The sequence below is a fragment of the Desmodus rotundus genome, chromosome 5, assembly GCF_022682495.2.
Source record: "Desmodus rotundus isolate HL8 chromosome 5, HLdesRot8A.1, whole genome shotgun sequence".
NCBI classification, from domain to species: domain Eukaryota; kingdom Metazoa; phylum Chordata; class Mammalia; order Chiroptera; family Phyllostomidae; genus Desmodus; species Desmodus rotundus.
The window spans coordinates 10,285,059-10,295,110 of record NC_071391.1 but is presented as its reverse complement, the minus strand read 5'-3'; the positions used below and the strand labels follow the sequence as shown (position 1 = coordinate 10,295,110).

Here is a 10,052-nt window from a genome sequence, read left to right as displayed (position 1 = left end):
CCCCCAGCCCCGCCCAGGCCCACACCCCCAGAGCGCCTCATGAATATCCATGAGTCCGTGAAAACCTGGAGCGGGAAGCCCGTGCTTAACTCACCGGGCCGTATGCAAATAGACGCAGCCCAGGTACTCAATTATTCATGAGCTTCGCAAATAAGGGGCCCGCCCCAGGATCAGACGCGGGTGAAACTGACGCAATTCAGCCGTTAATAGCGATCCGGCAAAATGGCCACCGAGACGCCCGGCTAGAGAGGAGACTTAAGGCGCACGGCCCAATCCTCAGGCCCAGCGGCCTGAACCGATTGAAGCACCATAGAGTCAAGGCGAGAAAGAAGGTAACCACTGGCCGACTGGAAAGACTTCCTGGGGCAAACACCTGGGAGCCTTTGCAACGTGGCCACCACACGTGTATAAATTCAGATTTACAGCCACTAGGAGGAAAACAGGAAGCTCTATTTTAGTCATCCTCCTAATGTATCTCCTGTTATACCCGCTTCCGATACAAATTTATCTTATAACTTGGTGCACCCCTTTGCTCCCTGAAGAAAAGCCCCAGAGTACTCCACCTCTCTCCTGCACCCCCATCAGACTGTGCCGCCACCCCTACCCCGCTCATCCTCCCAACTCTCCAGGCTCAGGTTTCCATTCTGGTTGTAGGGAGACCAGTCAATCCTGATTCCATTATCTAAAGCCTTGGAAGACCCTTAATTCGTAGGTGATTGGGGATGGAGCCAGTAGCTGCCTCCCCTTAGCTTAGCTAATGGAGTGAACTGTGAGAGAGACTGCCTAATCAGATCAGCTCTCATTTCTAGACTCTCAGGTGGCCCATCCCGGCAGACGAGGGTGAAAACCAATGCTTGTCCAGCCGGGAACAGAACAGGATGTACCCTAAGACTCGCTTCCCAGCTGCCCGGCAGGGCCCTGCCCAGTCGGTAGTACGGTAAACACCACCAAGAACAGTGAGAGCCACACAACAGGGATAGAGAGAAGGCATATGGACATGGTTTCCAAAGTCAGTTCCCTTTATTAAATGTTGATTTTTCACAGACCAGAAATACAAAATAAAAGTAGAAATATGCCCCAGTTAGGAGCTACAGGCCTGACCTCACATGAGCCCTGCCGCAGCAACGTGAACAGGACGAGAAGCAGCTGTATCCCGAAGGTGGGGAAAGGACGAGGACCTGAATCCCTGCACTGCCCTGCCTCCCTCCCACTCTCTCCCCAAACTACAGAGAGCCATCATCCCTGTGAAGCAGCAGTCAAGGAAGATGCCTCCCCTGCTGTCCCAGCGAAGCGCACGCCGCCAGGAGGGCTTGTTCAGATGGCACAGAACCCAAACGCTACATTTTGTATGAGAAAGTGGTACAAAAACATGGCGGGGAGAGAGACTGCGGGGTGCGACCAGAGAAGCCCAGGAGAGAGAACTTTCCTCCTGTCTACTCATCAGACCCCGACGCTGAGTCTTCTGAGCTGGGGGGAGTACTGGCCAGTTCCTCTTCTTCAGAGTCCTGAAAACCAAATGTCTCTTAAGGGAAATGGTAGATTCCTGGTTGCCCTCGCAGCCACTGCTCAGTGGTGAGGGCCCCCAGTTCCCTACGTCGGTCCCTAAATCCCAGCACTAGCCTTCAGAGCCCCAGAACTCCACCAGCCCACTCCATCCCACTACTCTTTTGGACCAGACACAAACCCCACCCCAGAAACATATGCTATCTCCCAACTCAGATGCCCCTCACCCGTCCAGGCCCCACAGCCCCCAGACTCCTGCCGCACCTCGCTCCGCCTTCTCTTCTTTTTGCTCTTGTTCTCTCCTGAAGAGCTCTCGTCACTGGACACAAACTCTTTGCTCTTGAAGCTCTCGCTGAGCTGCCTTGATGATGACTTGGATGATGAGCCCCTAGAGGGCGTTGACTTCTTTTCCATCTTTACCTTTACTTTCTTCTTCTTTTTTGATTTGTCCCTACATTAGCAAGAAGGCAAAGGGGCTAGGCCCTCAGGTTACCCCATCACCAAGGCCAAACCTCCCCAGCTTTCAAAGGCCTCTCTAGGTCCCAGCCACAGTGCCCATCACACTAGTCAACAGCCTGCCACATCAGCCCCGAGTGCCCCAAGGAAAAGCATTGTAAGTGAGTAACCAGAAGACTCGGGGGTCATGTCCTGGTCATGTACAAAACTTACTTGACATCTCTTGCTTTTTATTTAAAAATTCATATGAATTATGATCTGTAATAGTATGTATTTTTAATTATCCTACACCTACAAATAAAATTGACCCTCTAGGAAAATGGGCCGTATTTATTCAGGGACCAGGAATCCCCTAGCACACTCCCCACATACGTAGGCAACTGCCTGCCCTGACTTGAGAAGCACTGCCCTACTGCAGTCAGAGGCTTCTCTGCTACTTCCACACCCCAATCCTCAACTTGGACCTGCAAAGCTATCTGCCCAAAAGGCAGTTACTGGGCCATTCTGTTCCCAACACTCACCTCTTAGAAGACTCACCCCTGCCCCCTTCATATTCTTTCATGGCTTTTTCGTATTCCCGCCGGGCATCCTCAGCCTTGCGGTCCCACTCCTGCCACACACACACACACACACACACAGAGAATTAGGTCTCCTCCCCGGTGCAGGCAAAACCCATACAGAAAAGTTCCACGATGGGCCCCTGCCCCTCTATCGCTTACAAGATTCGCCACCCTCATCTCTGCTGCTGCTCACCCTCATCTCTGCTGCTGCTCACCTCTTTCTTCTCTTTGGACATTCCCTTCCAGATCTCGCCTGCCTTCTTGGAAAGATCCGTGATACTGATGCCGGGATGGTCTGACTTGATCTTCTCTCGGCTGGCGTTGAGCCACAGCATGTAGGCAGACATAGGCCTCTTCGGGGCATTGGGGTCTTTGCCCTTCTTCACCTGCATGACAACCCAAAGGCCTTCAGCTGTCTATACCCCACAGACCCCTAGGGACATTCTCCCCTCAAAGTTATCTGGGTCACCTACCTGGGCACGAAATGGAGAAAGAACTAAACAGCGTCAAGCCAGACTGAGAGCCCCCTAAGGGCAGCTCTTCCTCCCCTCCGCACCCCCGTGCCCAGTGCATTAGGGGCCCCTGTCTTTGGTCTCCTGATTCAGATCTCCCAAAAGCTGATTACGTCAAGGACCAGAGGGAAACGTTTCCAAGATAACTCATCAAGGCCATACTCACTAGCTACAAAAATCAGCCCCAGGAGGACCAAACAACAGGCCCCCCAGTAGTGGACAAGAGGTAGACAATGGCCACCCAGCACCCTCCCATTCAGAGGAGAGGCCGCACCTCCATAGGCTTCTTGCGGCTCTTGCGCTCCTTGGCCATCTTGGCCTTTTTAAGCTGTTTCCGTTTCTTCTCATCCCGGTCACTGTCACCCTCGTTACTGGAGGAGCTGGCAGAGGCGTTGCTGTCAAACCTGCCAAGGAGAGTGGGGCTTAGACTCCAGAAGGGAGGACAGCACCCCATGGCCTCAGAACAGGAAGAAAGTAAGTCCAAACACATCATCTGAAAAGAGAGTTGGAGGAGGACCACACAGCCTCCACCACCATCCCCAACTCTGCTTGCTCCCCTGTGCTGGGGTGGCTTCCACCACCAGCGATAGCAATGGGCTACTGAGTGAACCAATCAAAGCAAAGCAAATGGGTTTCAGCTGCTCTCCTTGGTCCCAGCCTCACCCAGGTCCTACTGCATCCCCAAGCTCCTGAGGACAGAAACTCTGTCTCACCAGCATGCCTAAGTCCATTTCACCACTTCCTTGGAGTTAATCATCTTAATCTACCCTGTAGTCTTTCTGGTAGAGACAGTTACTAAAAAAAAAAAAGTGGGGGAAACCAGCTAGTCTAACCCAGTACATACCCATGTAATTAACAGTCCTACCTAAAACAGAGAATCTCACAGAATAGAGAACTGCCTGTACCTGCATGGTGCTGAACCGTTTTCAAGGCATTTCCTAAGTCTTTACTCACTAACTCACTATGAATAAGCACAGGGCAAGCACAGAGAGTGGACCGCTATCAATTTTATTTTTTCATTCCCATCCAACATTTCTTCCAAAGACTTCAAGATCAAGAGAGTCCCAATTTTCTGTTCCATGCCGCCATTCAGGACAGGCTCACCCAACCTCAGGCACTAAGGGTGGATATGCAGCCTAGTTCTGCGCACATGCTCACAACTCAGCCTCGGAAAGGCCACGTAACCACACTGCTTACTGCTGCTGTGAGAGGAGGCACTCCTGGGTGTTAAACCAGTTGGATTAAGCCTGCCCAGAGCTTCTGAAGGTCGTTTGGCACCACGTGGGGCAAACCTACCCCAAAATAAGGAAATCAGAACAAACAGAAACAGATTCCCCACAGCTTCTGAGCACCTTGATCCAGGTGCCTAAAGCCAATCTCATCCCTGGACTCCCCACTTACACGAACTCACAAAGTTCTGGCCTTTCCCCACCACGCTTTTCTGGCTTCACAAAGTGCCTTGCACTTCTACAGCCCCTGACCATTATCAAAGCATTTCCATCTATCACCTCACTGAAAGTCACGTTTCCACTCTGGCTCAGCAGCTTATGCTGGGACACAATAATGTACAGAAATCTCTGGTCCCTTTAAGCTCACAGGCCACCACCTCACCCCCGTGAGGTGGAACCAAAACTCACTCCTCTGCCACATCTTCCTCCTCTTCACCTGGGTTGAATGACTCATCTGAAAAAGAACACAGGATGCATCAGCTTCGTCCCGTGGAAATCCCACCCCCTTACCCAGACACCCAGCTCTGGCCACCGGGAAGTCTGACTGCCCCCACACCCCAGCACTGCCGAGGCTAGCCCACCGGTTTCTTCTCCTGAGTCATCGCTGCTGTCGTTGGCATTCTCTTCCCGGATCTTGCCCTCCTCCTTCATGCGCTCCAAGTAGGCATCATGCTGATCTTCATCGGAGTCAGCATAGTCGTCGTAGCTTGGGTTCATGCCCTAGGCAGGGGATAAGCTGGGAGTAAGGGCCAACCCGCCCTGGAGCCAGAACCCCTGCACACTCAAAAGCACTCCCCCATGCCTGTAAGATCAGAGCAGCAGCCCCCAGAAGACCCCGGGCTGAATTGTCCACACACAGCCAGCGTGCAGGGCTCACGCCCTGAAGACTTCCTGCCAAGAATGTTAGTCCAAGCCCCTCCCTCTCCCAGTCCCATTGAGGGATCCTGAGGGGCTGCAGAGACTGAGCTAAGGTCATGCTGAAAAAACCTGCACCAGGAGGGGGGGAAGGGTCACACGCACCTCTTTTTTCTATAAGGGTAAGAAGAGAAGAGAGAGTGAAAAAGAAGCCAGAAGAATCCCTGCCCCTTTCCCCACCACAGAAGAACGGGAGAGGCTCATCCTTCCCACACACAGCAGTACCTCTTTCAATCCTCGGTTTTTGATGTTGAGTTTTTTTGCGTTGACGAAATCAAAGAGCTTCCCATACTCCTCCCTGCGAGGGGAGATGCACCAAGTTACCAGACGGGCAAGGCCACCGAGGGGAGGACAGCACACTGTTCAGGCACCCATGGGCCAGGACAGACACTGAGGCCCAGCGCTCTTGACCATATTACCCAACCCAACAGCTCAGGGCCCCTCGGAGGGCAGCGGTGAAGGGTCTGACACCAGTCCTGAAAGAGGAACCTATGTAGCTCTCAGAGTTATGAGAAAGAAAAGGTGGGGAGGGGTGTGTACCTCGTTACCAAGTATACACCAAACAGGGGAAGGATGTCTGGGGAAGGGATTTTTCATCTTTCTACTGGTCTGTACTTCATACTCCACAGTTGTTACTAGGATTAAGCACGGAAAGGTTTCTAATATGCTTAGCCCGCAGTGAGCACTCAATAAACATTAGCTGCTGTGTTGGCGGGCACCGAGCTCATTCCAGGAAAGAGAGAGATAGCATTTCCACCACAGGGGGAGCGGAGGAGAAGAGCCAGTACTGAGCATAGAGCTTTCATAATATGGAAAACAAATACTTTTTTAAGTACAGAAGAGAAACTATACAGAGACTTCCAAAGGCTGAGCATTCCAAGGAAAAGAACCAAAACCCAGGGAAGCAAAAGAAAAATGCTACTCATGGCTTGAAGTCGGCAACGAGTCACAGGCCTAGAGGGGGCCCCAGCCCTCCTGGTCAAGGCTGGGACACGACCAGGATGCCCAAGAAGTGACTGGCAAAGGCTCTCACCTCTCAATGCTACTGAAGGTATACTGAGTGCCCTGCTTGGTCTCAATTTCAAAGTCAAAGGAACGAGTGGTGGTGGTGCCACGGGCAAAGTTGACGAAGGAGATCTCGTCGAAGCGGATGTGCACGGGTGGCTTGTGGACGTAGATGAAGCCCCGCTCCAGGGGGTACAGCAGTCCTGAGCTCGCCTTGTAGGAGCAGGTGATGCACTGGGCCCCGGAGTGCCTGGCGGAGGGTGCAGGGAGCCCAGTCAGTGCCTACCGCAGCAGCAGGGTCCATCTCTCAGGAGCAAGTGTGTGCAGGCCCAAGTGAGCCTCACGAAGTGGCTGTGATAGGGGTGACTGACACCATCGAGATACCACCCAACCAGGCCTCTAGAGGTGACACAACCCATCCCCTGCAGCCCAGGAGCCCGGGCCTGCACGCTCACCCTTGGAAGTTGCCCGGGACCGTGATCTTGCGGTTCACCAGCGCCTTCATGACCCGGCTAACCATCTCGTAGAGGGATCCTGACATGTTCTTGGTGAGCCGGCCCTCAAAGCGCTTCTCCACCTCTTCCCTACAAACAGAGGAAGATGAGGTCCCGAGCACAGCTGGCTTCTAGAGCACACCTGCAGGGCTGCGGCAGGGCCTGAGTCCAGGGGGCACTCACTCATTCATGTTAAGCGTCAAGGAGATGTCCTCATCCTTGGAGAAGAGGAGGATCAGGAAGTGGTAACGGGTCTGGCCCTGCTTGATGGGGGGATCGAGGCTGATCTGATAAGGAAGAGCCGACAAGACTTAGCACCAGTCGATGCCTCACGAGAATCTGCTGACTGACTAACCCCCAGGGGAATCCATCTACTAAAACCTCGAGCAAACACCAGAAGGACCCGCCCTCGGTCATTTTTGCTCACCACAAAGAACATCTGGCGCTGGTCCTTGTGGGGCAGCAGGAAGAGGCGCAGCACCGTGGTGTAGGGGATCTTGTAGTCGAAGGTCTTGCCGTGCAGGTGCAGAAAGGTGGGGTAGATCCGAATGTCGTACCGACCTCGGGGTGTCAGACACTGCAGCTCCCGGAAGATACAGATGGCGTCTCCCGTGGCCTGGATCACGTCTGCCTTCGACAGCACGTTCTGGGCAAAGGCCTGCAAAAGCACGCTGGTAATGGAGCAGCAGGGATCCTGCTTCCAGGCCAGCCAGCGCCTATTCAGCACCAATCTGTCCCCAAGGTGACTAGGGGCAGCCTCACCTCAACAGGGTCCACGCCATCCTCCTGGGTGGGAGGCACGTAGAAGCGCACCTCCATGAGAGAGACCTCTGCATCATCGTTCTGGTGGAACTCCAGTGTCACCTCATTCTTGCCTGTGGTGCACTGGGACACATTGCTGAGGGGTATCTCAAAGACTGGCTGGTCGCCGATGTCAAAGGAAAGCAGCTGCCCTGTGGGGAAAAGGCTGTCAAGCCACAGCCTCTCCCCTTGAGTCTGCATAAACCATCTTCCCACCAGCGGTGGGTTCCCTGAGGACAGAGCGCTGTGGCTGCTGCACTTATACTGCACCCCCAAGACCAGGCACAGCGCCGGAAACACTGCTGGTACTCAATAAATACATACGCATTACAAACTGAGGGGAAAGCAGAGACAGTGACAGAAAGAGAGCAAAACAAGTTAAAGGCTGACAACCTTCATCCTACCTTCTCCCCAGACCTCAGCCTGGCCCAGGACTCACCACCAAACTTCACTGTTCCCCAGTTCCAGCCCTTCACACACAGGTCCTTCTCCATTAGCTCAAGGCGATAGTGAGTTTTGAAGAAATCAGAGAGTTTCTCAAACTCCTGTGGGTGCAGTGGAGAGAGCAATCCCAGTAAACCCTGGTGGTTTTAACACAAACTTGAACATTCTGCGTTTATTGATTTCTGAGAAATTGCCCAATACACTTTTTATCAGAAATCCATACTGAGTTAATCTCAGCTATAAAACTGTTTAAAAGGACGTTGAAAGAGGTGGTTTCTGGGGACTGGATCTCTGGGAGGGGAAGAGCAGAATAAGAAACTGACAATTCGTGGTTATGGGCCTCTCACTGCTATCTTTGTGTGGGTATTATGTTAATGAAAATGGACATTAAAATGAAATCTTTAACACCAGCAGTTCAAAATGGAAAAACAAAACCCAAACTAAAACATCAAGCTACGATTCCAAACCTGGATAAAGGCAACAAGCAGAAACCACAAAAAAAATCACGATGGCAGGAAACCTTCTGGAGTCAAGGCACAAAGACGCTCCCGAGATTCTGACACCCAAAGCTGAATGCCGATGGCTTTGTGGCCTAGATGGCCCTGCTCTCTGGGGCCCAAACTAGCTGCTGCATGGTTGCTTATCAAAGGAAAGAGCCCCGACTCTCTCTAGAAAATTAAAATCAAATAAGATGGCACCAAAGAAGAGGGTTTATGGCAACAAGACACCTCACCGATTCTCGGAAGCCGTCATACTTGTAGACATGGCCGTTCTTTGTAAGTAATTTAAGTCCATGGCCCAGAGCCACACGGCGCCAGATGCCTTCCGTCAACTCCCCAGCCTGGATGTTGTCCACTTTGCCGGTCTTACTGTTCTTGAAGATGATGCCCTGGCGGCTCAACCTCAGCCGACCATCATTCTGTTGGAGAAATAGGCCCAAAGGCAGAGAAGACGGTACACAGTGCTTGGGGGGTACAGTCCCAACCAATACGCACCCATTCTCAGCTGGCCAGATATCAACCCAGAAGCCAGAGCTGAAGTGGTGGGGGCCAGTAAAAAGGGACACGTAGCCAGGAAATCCAGATTCTAATCTGGACTCGGGCATCCAGAACCCCTGCAGGTCCTCAGTTTCAGGATTCCAGACTAAGCAGCAGGGATGGTCTCTTCAAACTCTGAGACCCTGTAACTTTTGTACTCTGCCACAGTTGCCTTTTGTTGGGGAAACACCAGATATGTATGATACTCTGACTCACTTTCCAAAGTAGCAACATCATCAACTGCAAGCTCTTGTTAATGAACTTAAAGTCTATTCCCCTCCTAACTCTCCACCTGTATCAAAAGCCCGAGCCCTTCTTACCATGGAGCCTTTCACCTCCTGATAGATGTCGTTGAACTCCAGTGTTTCTGCCATGATGACCTGCCCCTCTTGGCCTCAACTGGGGAGCTGGGCCCCAATTCCTGGATGGGTGTGCAGATACTCAGCAGGTTGGGAATCTAAATTCAAAAGTGAGACACGTGAGCATGAAAAACAACACCTCACTCTGCCCACCGACGGGGCCAGGTGGCAACCCGTGGCTCTGCCTGGGGGCCTACAGGAGGGCTCCGCAGGACTCGAGGGGCCAGGCCCCCGCTACAGAACCGGGCCTGGAGTAGCGCTTACACCCCAACCACACACAGGCTCTGGGCACTCCGCCGGGCGCCATGGCAACGAGCAGCGGTACCCCAAGGCGTGCCGGAGTCCGCACTTCGCCCGCGCCCCAACCCAGCTCGGAGAGCAGGGTCTCCCTCCCAAAGTTCCCACCGCGTTGCGGCCCCAGACCCAGGTTCTCCCCGCCCCCTAAAATGGATTCGCCCGCTGCCCGCGGATTCGAACACGGAACAGTCCATTTCGAGCGGCCCGCGGGGGGGAGCGGGACTCGCACCCTTCTGGGGCACGGGGATGGCGACCACCCACCTCCTTAAGCAACCAGCCTCGCGACGGCCCGGGAGCGGGCGGTGGGCGCGCGGAGGGACGCGGGGGAGGGGGCGGGGACACAGGGGGTGGGGGGGGACACTGGGGAAGCTTTTCCCGCGTGCGCGGCCCCGCGTCCCGCCACCGGAAGCTGTACCTGAACCATAGAGCGGACGAGCTGG

General features: G+C 53.5%; 1 protein-coding gene across 1 annotated transcript; it reads right to left on the bottom strand.

The window, feature by feature from the left end:
• Positions 1-1,001: 1,001 nt before the first annotated feature.
• Positions 1,002-9,980, bottom strand: SSRP1 (structure specific recognition protein 1). Its single transcript, XM_053923868.2, has 17 exons — positions 9,874-9,980; positions 9,277-9,413; positions 8,653-8,838; positions 7,915-8,020; positions 7,437-7,627; positions 7,102-7,332; positions 6,858-6,961; positions 6,636-6,764; positions 6,209-6,430; positions 5,401-5,473; positions 4,842-4,980; positions 4,669-4,714; positions 3,306-3,435; positions 2,735-2,905; positions 2,481-2,569; positions 1,768-1,954; positions 1,002-1,505 (listed from the first exon to the last, which is right to left on the bottom strand). The coding sequence occupies exons 2-17, from the start codon at positions 9,328-9,330 to the stop codon at positions 1,434-1,436; spliced, it is 2,130 nt and encodes a 709-aa protein (XP_053779843.1). The 5' UTR covers positions 9,331-9,413; positions 9,874-9,980; the 3' UTR covers positions 1,002-1,433.
• Positions 9,981-10,052: the final 72 nt, after the last annotated feature.

Bases quoted from the DNA above. Each gene is read 5' to 3' on its own strand.
- SSRP1 (XM_053923868.2), bottom strand. From the start codon at position 9,330: ATGGCAGAAACACTGGAGTTCAACGACATCTATCAGGAGGTGAAAGGC. The intron at 8,021-8,652 runs GTGAGGTGTCTT...CTGCACCCACAG, and splicing joins ATGACGGCTTCCGAGAATCG to GAGTTTGAGAAACTCTCTGA. The intron at 6,962-7,101 runs GTGAGCAAAAAT...CTTCCTTATCAG, and splicing joins AGCGCCAGATGTTCTTTGTG to ATCAGCCTCGATCCCCCCAT.